At 44.6% G+C, this 20,225-nt stretch overlaps 1 protein-coding gene across 1 annotated transcript in view; it reads left to right on the top strand.

Moving 5' to 3' along the window:
- Nucleotides 1-10,974: 10,974 nt before the first annotated feature.
- The window catches only part of MSH2 (mutS homolog 2), a 76,595-nt gene continuing 67,344 nt past the window's right edge, over nt 10,975-20,225 (top strand). The window contains exon 1 of the mRNA XM_072768271.1: nt 10,975-11,265. Coding sequence (XP_072624372.1) covers nt 11,055-11,265 — 211 coding nt within the window. The 5' untranslated portion in view covers nt 10,975-11,054. The remainder of the gene's footprint in view (nt 11,266-20,225) is intronic.

Genomic DNA, 20,225 nt, shown 5'->3' on the forward strand with positions numbered 1-20,225 from the left:
CTCCTTGTTGATTTTCTGTTTGGTTAATCTGTCTATTGATGTAAGTGGAGTGTTAAAGTCTGTTACTATTATTGTATTACTATCAATTACTTCTTTCGTGTTTGTTATTAACTATATATTTGAGTGCTCCCATGTTGGGTGCAAAAATGTCTATAATTTTTATATCTTCTTCTTGGATTGTTCTCTTTATGATTATATGTCCTTTTTTGTCCCTTGTTGCAGTCTTTGTTTTAAAGTTTATTTTGTTTGATATAAATATTACTACCCGGGTTTTCTTTTCACTTCTATTTATATAACAAATGCTTCTTCATCCCTTCCCTTTCAATCTGCATGTGTCTTTTTTTTTAAAGATTTTATTTATTTATTCATGATAGACACAGAGAGAGAGAGAGGCAGAGACATAGGCAGAGGGAGAAGCAGGCTTCATGCAGAGAGCCTGACGTGGGACTCTATCCAGGGTCTCCAGGATCACGCCCTGGGCTGCAGGCAGCGCTAAACCGCTGCACCACTGGGGCTGCCCTGCATGTGTCTTTAGATTTTCTTGTAGCAGCATATACATAGGTCTTATTATTATTTTTTTTTTTATCCATTCTGCTATCCTATGTCTTTTGATTGGAGCATTTACAATCAAAGTAATTATTGATAGGTATGTATTCATTGCCATTTTGTTCTTGTTTTGTGGTGGTTTTTGTAGTTCTCTGTTCCTCTCTTCCCTTGAGCTCCTCTCTCATGATTAGTTGGATTTCTTTAGTAGTATACTTGGATTCCCTTCTCCTTTTTTTTTTTTTTTTAATTTATTTATTTATGATAGTCACAGAGAGAGAGAGAGAGGCAGAGACACAGGCAGAGGGAGAAGCAGGCTCCATGCACCGGGAGCCCGATGTGGGATTCGATCCCGGGTCTCCAGGATCGCGCCCTGGGCCAAAGGCAGGCGCCAAACTGCTGCGCCACCCAGGGATCCCTCCTTTTTTTTTTTTTTTTTTTAAGATTTTATTTATTTATTTATTCATGAGAGACACAGAGAGAGAAAGAGATAGAGAGAGAGGCAGAGACCTAGGCAGAGGAAGAAGCAGGCTCCATATGGGAAGCCTGATGTGGGACACAATCCCAGGACTCTGGGATCATGCCCTGAGCCAAAGGCAGATGCTCAACCACTGAGCAACCCAGGTGTCCCCCTTCTCTTTGTTTTTTAACGTGTCTTTGACTAGTTTTTGATATGTGGCTGCCATTAGGTTTGTATAAAACACCTGCATATGGAAATCTATATTAAATTCATTAAATTGATGGTAGCTTAAGTTTGAACCCATTCTTTACTCCTCTCCCTCTATATACCACTTTTGAGTATATGATGTCATATTTTACATCCTTTTATTTTGTGAGTCTGTTAACTAATATTTATGGATATAGTTATTTTTACTGTTTTTGTGCTTCCTACTCTTCTTACTCTTACTCCTTTCCATTCAGAGTCCTCTTTATTTATTTTTTAAACATTTATTTATTTGAGAGAGAGAGCATGGGGGAAGGGGTACAGGGAGAGAATATCCAAGCAGATTCCCATTGAATGGGGAGCCCAATGCGGGGCTCCATCCTACGAGCCATGAGATCAGGAACTGAGCTAAAACCAAAAGTCAGATGCTTAACCACCTGAGCCACCCAGGTGCCACAGGAATTCCCTTTAACATTCCTTGTAGGGCTAATGTACTGGTCATGAATTCCTTTCATTTTTGTTTGTCTGGGAAAGTCTTTATCTCTTTTTCTATCTGGATAATAGTCTTGTTGGATAGAGTATTCTCTTTTTTTATTTTTTTATTCATGAGAGACACAGAAAGAGAGGCAGAGACACAGGCAGAGGGAAGAGAAGCAGGCTCCATACAAGGAGCCTGATGTGGGACTCGATCCTGGGAATCCAGAACCATGCCCTGAACCAAAGGCAGACACTCAACCACTGAGCCACGCAGGCATCCCTGGATAGAATATTCTTGACTAATTTTTTTTTTCTTTTAGCACTTGGATTATATCATGCCATCTTCTCCTGGCCTGCAAAGTTTCCTTTTTTAAATTTTTTAAAAAGATTTTATTTATTTATTCATGACAAACAGAGAGAGAGAGACAGAGAGAGAGAGAGAGAGGCAGAGACACAGGCAGAGGGAGAAGCAGGACCCACGCAGGGACCTGACGCGGGACTCGATCCCGAGTCCCCAGGATCACGCCCTGGGTCGAAGGCGGCGCTAAACCGCTGAGCCACCCGGGTTGCCCCCTGCGAAGTTTCTACTGAAAAATCAGCTGATAGCTGTGCAGGGTTTTTTATTGTACGTTACTGCTTTCTTTTCTTGGCTGCTTTTAAAATTCTCTCTTTGTTTTGAGTTTTTGCCTTTTTTAATTACTATGTGTCTTAGTTTGGACCTCTTTGGGTTGATTTTGTTGGAGAATCTCTGTGCCTCCTGGTTCTGGATTTCTGTTTCCTTCCTCAGAATTGAGAAGTTTTCAGCTTCGATTTTTTTTCAAATAAATTTTCTGCCCCATTTTTTTTTCTCTTCTGCTTCTGGCATCCCTATAATGTGAATGTTATTACACTTGATGGTGTTGCTGAGTTCCCAAAGTCTGTTCTCATGTTGTATAATTCTTTTTTTCTCACCTGCTTGACTTGATTACTTTTCATCACTCTGTGTCCTCCAGGTCACTGATTCATTCTTCTGCTTCTTCTAGTGCTTATTCTATCTAGCATATTTTTAATTTCATTTATTGTGTTCTTCATCTCTGATTTGTTATCTTTTTATCTCTTTATTAAGGGTGTCAATGATAGCCTCCATTCTTTTTTTTTTTTTTTAAAGATTTTATTTATTTATTCATGAGAGACACAGAGAGAGAGAGGCAGAGACACAGGCAGAGGGAGAAGCAGGCTCCATGCAGGGAGCCCGACGTGGGATTCGATCCCGGGTCTCCAGGATCGCGCCCTGGGCCAAAGGCAGGCGCCAAACCACTGCGCCACCCAGGGATCCCGTCTCCATTCTTTTCTCAACTCCAGCGAGTGTCTTTATGATCATTACTTTATTTTTTATTTTTTTAAGATTTTATTTATTTACAGAGAGGAGAAAGAGAGAGAGAGAGAGAGGCAGAGACACAGGCAGAGGGAGAAGCAGGCTCCATGAAGGGAGCCCGACGTGGGACTCGATCCCAGGTCTCCAGGATCATGCCTCAGGCTGTAGGCTGCACTAAACTGCTGAGCCACCGGGGCTGCCCATGATCATTACTTTAATTCTCTACCAGGCATATTATTTTGTTTTATGTAGGCCTCTTGCTATGATTTTGTCCTGTTCTTTCATTTGGGACATATTCCTCTGTGTCCTCATTTTGTCTAACTTTCTGTTTCTTTTTCTTTTTCTTTTTTTTTCAAGATTTTATTCATTTATTCATGAGACACACACACACACACACACACACACACACACACACACACACACAGGCAGAGACACAGGCAGAGGGAGAAGCAGGCCCCATGCAGGGAGCCTGATGTGGGACTTGATCCTGGGTCTCCAGGATCCGGCCCTGGGCTGTAGGCGCTAAACCACTGGGCCACCCAGGCTGCCCTAACTTTCTGTTTCTTATCAAACTTTTTAAAAGATTTTATTTTTAAAGTAATCTCTACCAAACCTGGGGCTTACACTTACAGCCTCAAGATCAAGAGTTGTGGGCAGCTCTGGTGGCGCTGCGGTTTAGCGCCGCCTGCATCCCAGGGTGTGATCCTGGAGACTCTGGATCGAGTCCCACATCAGGCTCTCTCTGTATGATGCCTGCTTTTCCTCTGCCTGTGTCTCTGCCTCTCTCTCTCTGTCTCTATGAATAAATAAATAAAAATAAAATCTTTAAAAAAAAAAAAAAGATCAAGAGTTGTGTGTTCTACCAACTAAGCCAGGCAGGCACCCTATCAAACTTTTTAAAAACAATGACCACATCTTGTTTTCAGAATGAAATCTTCAGTCTATGGAGCTTCTCTTCTCCATATCAACTAACCAAAGACCATTCTCTAAAACCAATTACTTCTTTGGATCCTTTGCCCACTTTTATTTTTTATTTTATTATTTTTTAAAAAGATTTAATTTATTTATTCATGAGAAACACAGAGAGAGAGAAAGAGAGAGGCAGAGACACAGGCAGAGGGAGAAGCAGGCCCCAAGCAGGGAGCCCAATGCAGGACTCAATCCTGGGTCTCCAGGATCACACCCTGGGCCAAAGGCAGCACTAAACTGCCGAGCCACCTGAGCTGCCCTTGCCCACTTTTTTTTTTTTTTAATTTTTATTTATTTATGATAGTCACAGAGAGAGAGAGAGAGAGAGAGGCAGAGACACAGGCAGAGGGAGAAGCAGGCTCCATGCACTGGGAGCCCGACGTGGGATTTGATCCCGGGTCTCCAGGATCGTGCCCTGGGCCAAAGGCAGGCGCCAAACCGCTGCGCCACCCAGGGATCCCCCCCTGCCCACTTTTAAATTGGATTATTTATTTCTCTCTTATTGAGATGTAAGATTTCTTATATGTTCTGTGTACAAGTCTCTTGTCAGATATATAATCTGTAAGTGTTTTCTCAGAAGAACATATAAGAAAACATGAGAAGATGCTGAATGTTGTTAGCCATTAGGGAAATGAAAATCTAAGCCACAATAAGATAGCATTCATACCCACTAAGATGGCTAGAATTAAAGACAGACAGTAATAAGTGTTGACTAGGATGTGGAAAAGTTAGAACCCTAAAATATAGTTAGTAAGAATGTAAAATGTTGCAGCCTTTTGGAAAACAGTTTGGCAGTTCCTCAAAATGTTAAATATAGCATGTTAAACATATATGTTATAGGTTAGTCTGTGAACTATAGTTAAACCGGGGCACCTGGGTGGTTCAGTTGGCTAAGCATCCAACTCTTCTTTTTCTTTTCTTTTTTTAAAATTTTTATTTATTTATAGAGAGAGAAGCAGAGACATAGGCAGAGGGAGAAGCAGGCTCCATGCACCGGGAGCCCAACGTGGGATTCGATCCCGGGTCTCCAGGATCGCGCCCTGGGCCAAAGGCAGGCGCCAAACCGCTGCGCCTGGGATCCCCAGCATCCCACTCTTAATCTCAGCTCAGGCCTTGATCTTGGGGTCATGAGCCTCATTGCCTCCATGCTAGGCATGGAACCTATTTTTTTTTTAAGAATTATAATTAAACATATATTAAAAGTATGACCCGGGGTATCTGGCTGACTCAATTGGTGAAACATGTGACTCTTGATCTTGGGGTTGTGAGTTTGAGCCCCACATTGGGTGTAGAGACTACTTAAAAATAAAATCTTAAAAAAAAAAAGTATGACCCAGCAATCTCATTTCTTGGTATATATCAAAGAGAAATAAAAGCTTATGTCCGGGATCCCTGGGTGGCGCAGCGGTTTGGCGCCTGCCTTTGCCAGGGCGCGATCCTGGAGACGCGGGATCGAATCCCACGTCGGGCTCCCGGTGCATGGAGCCTGCTTCTCCCTCTGCCTGTGTCTCTGCCTCTCTCTCTCTCTCTGTGACTATCATAAATAAATTAAAAAAAAAAGCATATGTCCATATAAGAACATGTAAACAAAGGTTTATAGTAAAATTCATGATGGCCACTACCCAATGAATGAATAAATAAAATATGGTTTAGCCCATATAAATCAATATTATTTGGTAATAGAAAGGAGTAAAGTACTCACATATGTTTGGACATGGATGAACTCTAAAAACATCATACTAAAAAAGAAGAAACATCATGCTAAATGGAAGAAGCCAGACACTAAAGGATTTATAGTGTATTATTCCATTTATATAAATGTTCAGAAGAGGCAAATATATAGACAGAGAGTTGATTTTTGGTGCCATAAAGTAGGGAGAGGGGGAAATGGGGAATGACTGCTGTTGGATATAGAAATTTTTTTAGAACAACAACATATTCTAAAATTAGATTGAGGTGATCGTTATACAATCCTGATAATAGACTAAAAGCCATTGAATCATACACTTTTTTTTTAATAGCCTCCATACACAACATAGGGCTCAAACTCCTCTTTAAAAAAAAAAAGAAAGAAAGAAACTGCAGTTTTTGACACAGTTGAGAGTACTTTACTTACCATCATTTTAAATTTTTCTTAAAGATCTATTTACTTGAGGGCACCTGGGTGGCTTAGTCAGTTAATCCTCTGCCTTCTACTCAAGCCATTATCTCAGGGTCCTGGGATAGAGCCCCTGCTCAACGTGGAGTCACTTCTCCCTCTGCCCCTCCCCTCGCTTGTGCTCTTGATCTCAAATAAATAAAACCTTATTTTATTTTATTTTTTAAAAATATTGTATTTATTTATTCATGAGAGACACACAGAGAGAGAGAGACGCAGAGACACAGGCAGAGGGAGAAGCAGGATCCACGCAGGGAGCCCGATGTGGGACTCGATCCCGGGACTCCAGGATCAGGCCCTGGGCCAAAGGCAGGTGCTAAACTGCTGAGCCACCCTGGGATCCCAATAAAACCTTTTTTTAAAAAAAGATTTTATTTATTTATTCATGAGAGACAGAGAAAGAGAGAGACAGAGACATAGAGTGAGAAGCAGGTTCCAGGGCAGCCTTGGTGTCGCAGCGGTTTAGCGCCACCTGCAGCTCAGGCATGATCCTGGGGACCCGGGATCGAGTCCCACATCAGGCTCCCTGCATGGAGGCTGCTTCTCCCTCTGCCTGTGTCTCTGCCTCTCTCTCTGTGTGTATCTCTCATGAATGAATAAATAAATAAAAATCTTAAAAAAAAAAAAAAAGCAGGCTCCATGCAGGGAGACTCATGTGGGACTCGATTTCGGTACCCCGGGATCACGCCCTGAGTTGGGCTGACGTCCAACCACTTAGCCACCCAGGCATCCCAAAATCTTATTATTTTTTAAAATACATTTTGTTTATTTATTCATGAGAGACACAGAGAGAGAGAGGTAGAGACACAGGCAGAGGGAGGAACAGGCTCCATGCATGGAGCCTGACATGAGACTTGATCCCAGGTCTTCAGGATCATGCCCTGGGCTGAAGGCGGCGCTAAACCGCTGAGCCACCCGGGCTGCCCCTATATTTATTTATTTATTCATAGACACACACACACACACACACACACACACACACACACACACACACAGAGGCAGAGACACAGGCAGAGAGAGAGGCAGGCTCCATGCAGGGAGCCCCACGTGGGACTCGAGCCTGGGTCTCCAGGATCACACCCCGAGCTGCAGGCGGCGCTAAACCGCTGCGCCACTGGGGATGCCCTGAACTACTTATTTAAAAGATTTATTTATTTATTTGAGAAACTGGGGGAGAGAGCAAAGCAGACTCCATCTAGTCTGGGATCATGACCTGAGCCGAAGGTTGATTTGTAAACTACTGAGCTACCCAGGTGCCCTGAGTTGACTGTTTAGAATACGAACCAGAAAAGAGGAGGGATGAGATGACACTCAAAGCCAAGGGGTCCTTTAGAAGCAGTTATTGTGATCTCCAGCTCATTTATTTACAAAAATTTCCTGCACACCCTACAGGTCCTAAGACACGCAAGATGTGGGAAACAAAGGCAGAAGGAAACGTAGATAAAATTAAATGTCCTTATAACTTGCAGCCCGTTAACAAACACTTGAGGTAGGCTGATTATAACATCCCTCCAGGAACCCGAGTCTTTTTTAGCATATGAAAGTCCTTTTGAATTGCCTTATCTCCACTTCCCTGAGCCCCAGGGTATACTATCAGTTGCCCTACACAATCCTGGGGTAGCAGGCAGCAGCCACAACAGCTCTTTCTGCCCAAGGGTCCTGTCCCAGTGCTTTTTTTTTTTTTTTTTTTAAGATTTGATTTACTTATTTGACAGAGAGAGTGAGAGAGCACAAGCAGGGGGAGTGGCAGGCAGAGGGAGAGGCAGAAGCAGGCTCTCTGCAGAGCAGGAAGCCTAACAAGGGGCTCCATGCCAGGACCCTGGGATCAAGACCTGAGTGAAGGCAGACAGTTAACTGACTGAGCCACCCAGGCAAACCTCACCCCCCTGCCACCTGTGCTTTAATAAAATCATCTTTTTGCACCAAAGACTTCTCAAGAACTCTTTTTTGGTGTCAGCTCCAGACCCCACCAACACGTCAACGTTCAAAAAACCACATCACACAGATGGTTAAGCATACAGAATCTAGAGCATGTCACAACTCTAGCTTTATCACTTACTACCAACTCTAAAATCTTGGGCAAAATACTTCTCTACGTTTCCATTCCTTCATTGTAAAATAAGAATACCAGTAGATGGGCAGCCCCGGTGGCTCAGCAGTTTAGTGCCACCTTCGGCCAAAGGCCTGATCCTGGAGACTTGGGATCAAGTCCCACATTGGGCTTCCTGCATGGAGCCTGCTTCTCCCTCTGCCTGTCTCTCTGTCTCTGTCTCTCTCTGTGGGTCTCTCATTATTTTTTTATATTTTTTTCATTTTTATTTTATTTATGATAGTCACAGAGAGAGAGAGAGAGGCAGAGACACAGGCAGAGGGAGAAGCAGGCTCCATGCACTGGGAGCCCGATGTGGGATTCGATCCCGGGTCTCCGGGATCGCGCCCTGGGCCAAAGGCAGGCGCCAAACCGCTGCGCCACCCAGGGATCCCTCTGTGGGTCTCTCATTAATAAATAAAATCTTAAAAAAAAAAGAATAACAGTAGTACCTAATACCTAGAGTTTCGAAGATTTTTAAAAAAATATTTTGTTTATTTATTCATAGACACAGAGAGAGAGAGAGGCAGAGACACAAGGAGAGGAGGAAGCAGGCTCCATGCAGGGAGCCCGACGTGAGACTTGATCCCAGGTCTCCAGGATCACACCCAAGGCTGCAGGCGGCGCCAAACCGCTGCGCCACCAGGGCTGCCCCCCCCCCCTTTAAAAGATTTTATTTATTTATTCATAGACAGAGAGAGAAGCAGAGACACAGGGAGAGGGGGAAGCAGGCTCCATGCAGGGAGCCAGTTTTGAAGATTAGTAACAGTAAACACATGTAAAATAAGGAAACACCCAACAGTCAATGAATGCTGATGAATAGTAGCCATTATCATTAACTAGAAACATAAATACCCTTTGGTGTCCTCTCCACATGTTTAGTCAAAGAGGTGAACAGGTATTTCTATGCAGCAGATATTGTTATAATATGAATATCAATAAGGTGGTACTCCAGAAGATAATGCAACTAATTACACCTGTGGAAACTAGGCAGGTTTGGTTGAGGAGACATTTGTACCTGAAGACAGAATGATGACTAGGAGTTTGTTACACAAAGAGCAGGAAAGGGCCATTCCAGAGTAGAGGGACAAGCTTGTGTTGGATCACAAGTGTTGAAAGGGAAGGGGAATTTATTTTAATTATTATTATTTGTCAGTAAGCTCTCTGCACAGTGTGGGGCTTGAACTCAGGACCAGAGATCTCCGGTGCTTTACAGACTGAGCCAGCCAGGCGCTTGGGGAAGGGGAATTTACTGGTCTAGATCACAGAGCTGCAGTGAGAGGCAAGGAGCACCACAGCCTTGCGGGAGATTTTAGTCTGTAGGAAAAGTAGTCAGCAGTCAGAGGATCCAAACTTCCTCTGCTTCCCAAGATATATATATATATATTTTTTTAAGATTTTATTTATTTATTCATGAGAGAGAGAGGCAGAAACACAGACAGAGGGAGGAGCAGGCTCCATGCAGGGAGCCCGATGTGGGACTTGATCCTGGGATCACGCCCTGGGCGGAAGGCAGGCTCTCAACTGCTGAGCCACCCAGGGATTCCCTTCCCAAGATATTTAAATTTTAACTTGTAGGCTAGTGGTTTCAGAACTGAGCTGATTGTCAGGACTACCCAGGGAGCTTTTAAAAAAAGATCCCAAGATCCTACCTTCAGAAATTCCAAGCCTTTATAGGTGAGTGGGGCCCAAGGAATACCGTTGAAAAGCCCCTGGGGGTAATTCTGCAGCTGAAGCAGGGTTGGTGCTGCTTCCACAGGTCAAGGGTGAGCCAAACAGGAACCTGCAATTCCTTTCCTGAGGCAGGTAACTGCAGGACACATCCTGACCTTCCGGTCTTTGCTCATTATTATTATTTTTTTCTTTGCTCATTATTAAAAACAAAAACAACAACAAACTCTATCTTTGTTTTCCACCTGAATAGTTATCTTCTAACAGTTTACTTACTATGAATTTACTTGCTGTACCGTCTTGCATTCACTCACTAGAACGCAAACTGAACATTACTGGTGACCCTCAGATTCTAGAAGAGGCTGGCACATAGAAGGCCTCTTAAGTAGGACTTCCAATCAATCGATCAAGGAGTGGAGGAAAGGAGAATGCGGCTAGTGCAAAGCAATTAGGGGAGTTACGGAAAAAACCTATAATCTCGACGTTATCAGTTTGCTTAAAAAGGAAAACAGGGACAGAGGGGTGCAGATTTAGTTTTTAAATCCCAGTATTCACGTAGCGTTATGTTACTCACATAAGGATTCTATACATTACTCAGTGCTCAGAGAGGGGGGTAGTTTTTTTTTTTTTTTAATGTAGCAGGGTGAAAAAACAAAAAAACAAAAACAAATGTAGCAGGGTGGGGAGTAAGGCTAGTTTTTCCTTGTTCTCGAGTTTCTTTCTGACTGCTGTCTCATGCTTCCGGGTACATAAGAAACCCCAAAGCGCCGCAAAGCCCACCCGGCCGCCTACCCCAACTAGCCATGCACCTGGATCCCAGGCGGGCGCAGCAGGAGGGACACCTGGACCGAATCCTCTGAGGGCTGGCAGGCGGCCAGGGTCGGCGCGCGACCTAGGCTCACGCATGCGCAGTAGCCAGGGCTGCCGGCGTGCGCGGGAAGCTGGGCCGCGTCCGCTTCTGATTGGCTGCCGCGGCGGGCTCCCGCCCACCGCCGCGCAGCACTGGGTGCTGATTGGGCGCCTCCGCAAAGGCCGACGCCGCACGGGAGGGAGGGAAGGGAGGCGGGAAACAGCCTAGCGGGTGCGGGGTCGCGCGGCTCCTTCTGGCAGGCGGCGCGGACGCTCCGAAATGGCGGTGCAGCCCAAGGAGACGCTGCAGCTGGAGAGCGCGGCCGAGGTCGGCTTCGTGCGCTTCTTCCAGGCCATGCCGGAGAAGCCGACCACCACGGTGCGCCTCTTCGACCGGGGCGACTTCTACACGGCGCACCACGAGGACGCGCTGCTGGCCGCCCGAGAGGTGTTCAAGACGCAGGGGGTAATCAAGTACCTCGGGCCGGCAGGTGAGGGCGGGGACGGCGCGGGCTCCCCGGGCGGCGGGCGGGCGGCGGGCGGGCGGCGGGGCCCGGGGGCGGGGACGGCGCTCGGCCCGGCCGCTGCCCCGCCAGGTGGGGCGCCGCCCGGCCCTGCCGCGCCCTGCCCCTGCCCCTTTGCAGCGGCCCCCGTGCCGGGCGCTTTATTTAATGCGTTGTTCTTTTTAATTGTCCAGCGGTCGCTTGCGTGTCTGCCAGCGGCCCCGCCTTGGCCCTGTACATCTCCCCGCAAAGCCCGCCCCGCAGTGAGATTTAAAATAGCAGGGGGTTGGGGAGACCTTGTCACATCACCGCACTCCACTTGGGGCTCTGGTTCAGAATCTGAAACGGGCTACTGTTGGTGGGCAGCATCGCCCAGTGGTCAGGACCTCGGACTTGGAGCCAGGTGACTTGGAATCCACTTGCTAGCTGTGTGACTTCGGGCCAGTCACGAATGCCTTGGCCTCGGCTCGGCATTGCGCGCCCTCGGTGATCCGGCCCCACCCCTCCCGCATCAGCTCTCCCTGTAAGGCCACACGCTTCTCACCCAATGTGAGCTAGGTGCTGTTGTTGTTTTTGATTTATATACTTATCGATGAGAGACACAGGCAGAGGGAGAAGCAGGCTCCGTGCAGGGAGCCCGACGCGGGACTCAATCCCAGGTCTCCAGGATCACGCCCTGGGCCGAAGGCAGGCGCTAAACCGCTGCGCCACCTGAGGTGCCCGAGCTAGGTGTTTTAGATGTTTTATGGTGATGGTTTTACTGCCTGGCTCCGTTGTGATGATGGAAAGAGCATTCTGAGGAGTCGTGGGTTCTAGTCCTACCTTTGCCACATGCAGATGGGATGTTACTGAGGAAAGAATGTTTCACATTCATCAAGACAAAATTGAGTGTTGCTGTGTCTGGCAGAGTTATGGACACTAGGACAGACATTTAGTATCCCTGCCTTCACACAACTCACTCTAGTGGAGAGCAAGGCAGAAGTAAATAATTGAAGGTGAAGAACTGTGTAGATGTGCTCCATAGCAAGTTGTTGAAGAGGCATAAAAGCAGGAATGGCAAAGATTGAAGACCTCAGAAGAAGCATTGCATGAGAAGCTAAATTTCATTTGAGTCTTGAAGGACTAGGCATTGGCTGGGATGAGGCCTGAAAGGCAGATTGGTGTCGCTGGGACAGGAATCCGGGGGGAGGGTGGTCCGGGTGGATGGAGTCAGAGGATGGAAGGCTTTTTTTTTTTTTTGGACTGAGTTGTTGAAAATTTTTTTTGTAAGCTCGGAGACTGGGTGGCTTTTTTTTTTTTAATTTTATTTATTTTTTAAATTTTTTTATTTATTCAGAGGCGGAGAGAGAGAGAGGCAGGCAGAGACATAGAGGGAGAAGCAGGCTCCATACAGGGAGCCCGATGCGGGACTTGATCCCAGGTCTCCAGGATCACACCCCAGGCTGCAGGCGGCGCTAAACCCCTGCGCCACCGGGGCTGCCCTGGGTGGCTTAAGTAAAGGTGAAGTGGTATGTTGGATCTTTGGCTGTAGGATGGGGGATGGGTTAGAAGGGGCAAGAGGAGAGGTATTACAATTAATGGAGACCAGCCAGAGATGGATAGGGATGGCTTCATAGTTAATGATGGTCTAGATTGCTTTCCAGTTTTAAAGTTATTCAAGGCTAGTGCACTTAGCTCTCTGATGTTTGTATTACACAGTTTACAATAGCTTAAGCATTTAAAATGATGTAAAAAGTTCTAAATGTACTTGTATGTGTAAATTGAATCACTGGTTTTTCGAAACACCTGTTAATGATTCTAATACTTTCATTTTTCTTTTTTTTTTTTAAGATCTTATTTATTCATGAGAGATAGAGAGAGAGAAGCAGAGACACAGGCAGAGGGAGAAGCAGGCTCCATGCTGGGAGCTCAACGTGTTACTCAATCCCGGGACTCCAGGATCACGCCCTGGGCCGAAGGCAGATGCTAGATGCTAAACCCCTGAGCCACCCAAGGATCCCCATCATTTTTCTAATATAGACTAATAATATGAAAGGAATAATGGATGCTAACATCACACCCATTTATTGGGAAGGAAATTTAGTATGAATATGCAGGAATCTTCTGTACTGAAGTGTAGACTTTTAATAAAAAAATATATATTCTTTTATTACTCTTGAAGGTTAAAGTGTGTTTAGTGGGCGCATTTCTAAGAATAGAGTAAGTAACCTAGACAGTCGCCTTCTATTCTATTGAGAATGACGTTAAAAGTGAATTTAACTTTTCAGAGATCAGCAAGTAAGTGAATTATTCTTAAGGATCTAGTTCTAAGACTAGAGATGTCAAATGCACATTTTAGGTAAAAGATTGTCCTATATATGCTTAGGTAGGATAATAACAGTTATATAAAAGATTGATCATGTTACTAGAAATTGGGTGAAATAACTCCAAAGAGGGAGGGACTCAAAAACAAAAATGTCCCAGACATCACCAAAGCAAGTGTCTTGCAGTTTTCACTGTGCAGGTTGCATTGTAACTGAGCATCTTTTTAAATAATACGTGTTACTGTAAGGCTGCCAAAACTTGTTTCTTGGGAGGAGTTTTCCTTTGTTTTAATATTATGCCATATAGGTAAAGGGTTAACAAAATCCTTTCCTTTGCTTCTCTGTCCCACCTGGAAACCTTGATCAGGTTAAGAAGGTTAGTTATGTCTCTAGGCAGCATTGGTTATTGCAGAAATGACCCTAGATTGGTAAATTATATCTGGACTGTAATGCCAGATGAACTATGAAGATCCCATGCATTTGCACTTAAGGCAAATCTTGGAGCCTGTGACCTTTTCCCACATTCTTTAGCAGTTGAACTTGCCTCTGACTATAGAAAATAGAAATGGTTAGAAAACTTCCTCAATTTCCTGCCCTCAAATCTATATTATTATTATTTTATTTATTTATTTTAAAGATTTATTTATTCATGAGAGAGAGACAGAGATTGAGACAGAAACACAGGCAGAGGGAGAAGCAGGCTCCACACAGGGATCCCGAAGAGGGACTCAATCCCGGGACTCTAGGATCACACCCCAGGCCAAAGGCAGGTGCTAATCCGCTGAGGGATCCCCTATACTTCTTTTTTAATATAACAGATTTGTTGAGATTATTCACATAGTATGATTCACACATTTATTTTTTGATTGACACATGTATATTATTCAGTGTTTTGTTTTATAATTCTGTAGCTTTTAGTATATTCACAAAGTTAAGCAACCATCGTAGTACATTTTTTTTTTTTTTTTTTTTTTTTGGAAGTAGGCTCCATGCCCAGCTTGGAGCCCAACAGCCCAACATGGGGCTTGAACTCACGACCCTGAGATCAAGACCTGAGCTAAGATCAAGAGTTGGATGCTCAACCTGCTGAGCTGCCCAGGAGCCCACCACAGTGCATTTTATTTATTTATTTATTTATTTATTTATTTATTTATTTTTTTAAAGTAATCTCTTCACCCAAAATGGGGCTCGACCTCAAGACCCTGAGATCAAGAGTCAGATAATCTACTGACTGAGCCAGGCAGGCCCCACAGTAAATTTTTAAAACATTTTTGTCAGTCCCCAAAAGAAACCCTGTACCCATTAGCAGTTGTCCTCCTGCCCCACCTCCAATTCTCCCAGTCCTAGGCAACTGCTAACCTGCCTTCTCTTTTGCTTATTCTGGACATTTCATAAGAGTAGAATCACAAAATGTGATCTTTCATGACTTTTTTTTCACTTAATATTTTCAGGATTCATCTCTGCTATCAGTACTTCATTCCTTTTTTTTTTTTTTTTTTTTAAAGATTTTATTTATTCATGAGAGACATACAGAGAGGCAGAGACAAAAGCAGAGGGAGAAGCAGGCTCCATGCAGGGAGCCTGATATGGGACTCCATCCTGGGACCCTGGGATCATGACCTGAGGCAAAGGCAGACGTTCAACTGCTGAGCCACCCAGGCATCCCGAGAGAATTTCAAGAGGACTCCATGCAGAACCCACCGTGGGGCTCCATTTCACAACCATGAGATCATGTCCTCAGCCAAAGCCAACAGATGCTTAATCAGCTGAGCCACCTACATGTCATTTAACCCATTTCCCATCTACCTCCTCTCCAGCAACCCCCAGTTTGTTTGTTTGTTTTTTTTAAGATTTAATTTATTTATTCATGAGAGAGAGAGAGAGAGAGGCAGAGACACAGGCAGAAGAAGCAGGCTCCATACAGGGAGCCTGACAGGAGACTCAATCCCGGCTCTCCAGGATCACGCCCTGGGCTGAAGGTGGCCCTAAACCGCGGAGCCACCCAGGCTGCCCCCCCCCTTTTTTTTAAGATTTTATTTACTTACTCATGGGGGACACAGAGGCAGACAGGAGAAGCAGACTCCATGCAAGGAGCTCGATATGGGACTTGATCCTGGGACTCTAGGATCACACTCTGAGCCAAAGGGGCAGATGCCCAACTGCTGAACCACCCAACCGCTGAGCCACCCAGGCGTCCCTCAGAGGTAACTTTCTATTTCCTCTCTGTGTGGTTCCTTTTATTGGCATTTAGACTTATTCACATCTTTTTAGCTACTTTTGCCCTTCAACATCTACATTATTATAAAGACCTGTGAGATAGTAGCTATCTCCGATTTATAGATAAGGAATTTGAGTCACTGAGAAAGAAAGTTACTTTTTCCCCCGCTTTTGCTGTCAGAACTCAGCTTGGAAAATATCTCCTTTTGGAAGCCTTTCTTGATTCCCACGTTAAGACTGTCTGGGGGACGCCTGGATGGCTCTGGTTGAGTGCCTGCCTTCAGCTCAGTGCGTTATCCTAGGGTCCCGGGATTGAGTCCCACATATGGCTCCCTGCGTGGAGCCTACTTCTTCCTCTCTCATGAATAAATAAATAAAATCTTAAAAAAAAAAAAAAAAAAAGGCTGGTTAGCTGTCTCTCTTAGGCATTCCCTGCCCTTGTTCTCCTTCCCCTAGACACAGCTTTGAGTCTACCTATTCCTGTCTATCCCAATCGCCTGAAAGCTCCCAGAGAGCAGCAGGAACTGTGTTTTAACCAATGTCTACCTCTGAACCCTAGCACCTGGCCCAGTGCCTTCATGTAGCAGACACATGGTAATTGTCAGCTGAATGAGGTCAGGGGGGCTCCAAATTATTATTATTTTTTAAAGATTTATATATTCATGAAAGACACAGAAAGAGAGACAGACATAGGCAGAGGGAGAGGCAGGCTCCCTATGGGAAGCCTGATACCGGACTCAATCCCTGGGATCAAACCCTGAGCTAGAGGCAGATGCCTGACCACAGAGCCACCCAGGTGCCCCGGCTCCAGATTATTCTTTTTTTTTTTTTTTTTAATTTTTTTTTTTTAAATTTATGATAGAGAGAGGCAGAGACATAGGCAGAGGGAGAAGCAGGCTCCATGCACCAGGAGCCCGACATGGAATTCGATCCTGGGTCTCCAGGATCGCGCCCTGGGCCAAAGGCAGGCGCTAAACCGCTGCGCCACCCAGGGATCCCTCCAGATTATTCTTGAAGAGAAAAATCTTGTACAAAACCAAGGCTATTCCTTCTGCTGTACTCCAGGTGGAGTCTGGTGGGTAGGTTTCTGTTCCTCTTTCCTCACATTTCACACCAGGAGGTCAGTTTTACTCCCCAGCTGGTTAAAGCATACAATCAATGCTAGCTGCACTTATAAGACTTAAAATGCACTCCCACCCAGTAAGTCACAAAACCTCCCTTGCGAGAAATAGTACCTTTAGAGGATAACCTTGGCAGTTGGGCAGCCTGGCAGTGTGTTAGCAATGGAGATAGAGGAGGCCATGGGGGGGGGGGTGCGAATCACCTCATTTGCCTCTTCACCCCACCTACTTTTAAGAAATTACTACTGTTGTGAACCTGTGTTCCTGTTGAATGTCAGTAGAAAGATTTGACCAGATTGCTCTGGATCCTTCTATCCAGAGCGCAGTAGATAACATTGATGTGCAAAGTAGTTAGGTGTAATAGAGAGTGGTGGAGCTTGTGGATCTGAGAGTGCTTATTCATCCTGTGATAGCATTTAATTTTAGATACTTTAAAAACCCTGTGCTGGCCAGACAATTCTACTGGCACATCCTAGTGGTTTGATGATTTAAGAGCTGTTTTAGAATTTTTCATATTTTTCCCCCCTCTCAGGATTTATTTTTGCTGACTTTTCATTTTGCCTTTTAATTTAAAGGATGATATGAAAAACAGTGTTTTGGAAACTCGTATTTACTGGAAGTTGCTGGTAATACTCAGTGGTGTTTATCAGTGCCTTTGAGAAATTCTTTTTTTTTTTTTTTTATTTATTTATTCATGAGAGACAGAGAGGCAGAGACACAGGCAGAGGGAGAAGCAGGCTCCATGCAGGGAGCCTGATGCAGGACTGGGATTCCGGAATCACGCCCTGAGCCAAAGGCAGACGCCCAACTGCTGAGCCACCCAGGTGTCCCTTTTTTTTTTTTTTTTCCTTTGAGAAACTCTTATCTGCTTTTGTATTAAGTCTAATTTGCTTCTTAAGAAAAAAAAGATTTATTTTAGAGAGCCTGCACTAACGGGGAGGGGCAGAAGGAGAGAGAATTTTTTTCTTTCTTTTTCTTTTTTTTTTTAAGATTTTATGTATTTATTCATGAGAGACACACAGAGGGAGAGGCAGAGACACAGGCAGAGGGAGAAGCAGGCTCCATGCAGGGAGCCCAATGTGGGACTCGATCCTGGGACCCTGGGATCATGACCTGAGGCAAAGGCAGACGTTCAACTGCTCAACTGCTGAGCCACCCAGGCGTCCCAAGAGAGAATTTCAAGTGGACTCCCTGCAGAACCCACCGTGGGGCTCCATTTCACAACCATGAGATCATGTCCTCAGCCAAAGCCAACAGTCAGACGTTTAATCAGCTGAGCCACCTAAGTGTCTCTGCTGCTTTTCTTGACCAAGTTTTTTTTTCTCCTTATTTTTATGATGTTTCATCATAGGAATAACATTTCTCATGTGGAATTCAACTGGATAGGTTGGTAAGGTGACCAGTCTTTCTGATTTGCTTGTGACTAAGAGGGCTCCTGGAACATCGGACTTCCAGTATTAAAACTAGGAGCGTCTTGAGCAAAATGGAATGAGTGCTAGGCAAAACCAGGGAATAATTTCCATAGGGTCGACAGTTGCACTCAGGTTCTGATCTTGAGTGAGTGTTAGTTGGGAGATGTGAGTCTGTTACAGACTGGAGGCCTCCCCGTCTCACACATGCCTTGTTGAATGGGATTCTAGAGTAAACAACTTTCATGGAGCTTGCTTTGTAAATGCAAGCCACAGAAATAGCAATCTATTCAAATCTGTAAGAAAATATGACTGTTAAACTTACTGAGTTGAGGGCAGCCTCGGTGGCTTAGAGGTTTAGCACCGCCTTCAGCCCAGTGCGTGATCCCAGAGAGACCCGGGATCGAGTCCCACGTTGGGCTCCCTGCATGGAGCCTGCTTCTCTCTCTGCCTATGTCTTTGCCTCTGTGTGTGTGTGTCTCATGAATAAATAAATAAACTCTTTAAAAAAAATAAACTTACTGAGTTGAAAACTGGTGGCCTAAATAGTGTTTTGCTCTAAGTTTGAACTGATTGCCTATTTTTTAAAGATTGTGAGATTTCAGGGAAAAATTCATATTTTGAGCTGCTTTTGAGAAATCTGCACAATTGAAAATTCTGGGTGTAAATATCCCAGCAGTTCAGCAGTGGATTTGGAGCTGAGTGGCTACTCTCTCTGACATTCCTCCTTTATCCTGATGTACTTTCCAGTTTTTGTCACTGTTTCCACCCACCTTTTGAAGCTGCTTGTCATGTCAGCTCTATTGCTACTCTTCTTTGGGTTTCCTTTGCTCATTTGATACCTTCCTATACCTACCTGGTCCCTGTTTGTTTGCCAGTCCTGGATGAGATAATGAGGAAGGAATGTTCTTGGAAAGAACTTTAGAGAGGCAAGATTTGAGCCCTTTTTCAGGGTGTCTGACAGGAATTCTTGACAGTACTTGTAACTAATGAATGAAAGGAAAGTATCAGCTGTGCTTAGCTGTACAAGACAATTGTCTTAAGTCATTTAATCTGTATGCTTGTTTATACTTTATTTTAGAAATTTTTTTATTTATTTATGATAGTCACACACAGAGAGAGAGAGAGAGGCAGAGAAACAGGCAGAGGGAGAAGCAGGCTCCATGCACCGGGAGCCCGACGTGGGATTTGATCCCGGGTCTCCAGGATCGCGCCCTGGGCCAAAAAGGCAGGCGCTAAACTGCTGCGCCACCCAGGGATCCCCTGTATGCTTGTTTATATTTCATATTTGTAATTGGCATGATCTATTATTAAATTTAGGTTAAGTCTTTAATAAGATCCAGAATTGGGAACCCTGGGTGGCGCAGCGGTTTAGCGCCTGCCTTTGGCCCGGGGCGCGATCCTGGAGACCCGGGATCGAATCCCACGTCGGGCTCCCGGTGCATGGAGCCTGCTTCTCCTTCTGCCTGTGTCTCTGCCACTCTCTCTCTCTCTCTCTCTGTGTGACTATCATAAATAAATAAACATTTAAAAAAAAATTAAAAAAAAAATAGATCCAGAATTGTCAGAATAATCTACATATAATTACCTTTAAGTGAATAATTGGTATTACCTCTACTGTTTGAAAATTGAATTTTTATTCCATTTAATGATGTGGGTGATTTTATTTTGTAAGAAATTGATAATTGCAAATCATAACTAGGATGAGATACTGTTTTTTATCTAATGATAGTTCTTGACCTTTGGGACTATTGATTTTTTTGGATTGAATAATTTGTTGTTTTGAGGGGCTATCCTGTACATGTTTAACAGCATTACTGCCTTACCCATCAATTCCATTAGTACTCCCCTTCTCTCCCCCAGTTCCTGACAAGCCACATGTTCGCAGACATTAGCAA

The sequence above is a fragment of the Canis lupus genome, chromosome 11 (genome assembly GCF_048164855.1).
Source record: "Canis lupus baileyi chromosome 11, mCanLup2.hap1, whole genome shotgun sequence".
Lineage (NCBI taxonomy): Eukaryota > Metazoa > Chordata > Mammalia > Carnivora > Canidae > Canis > Canis lupus.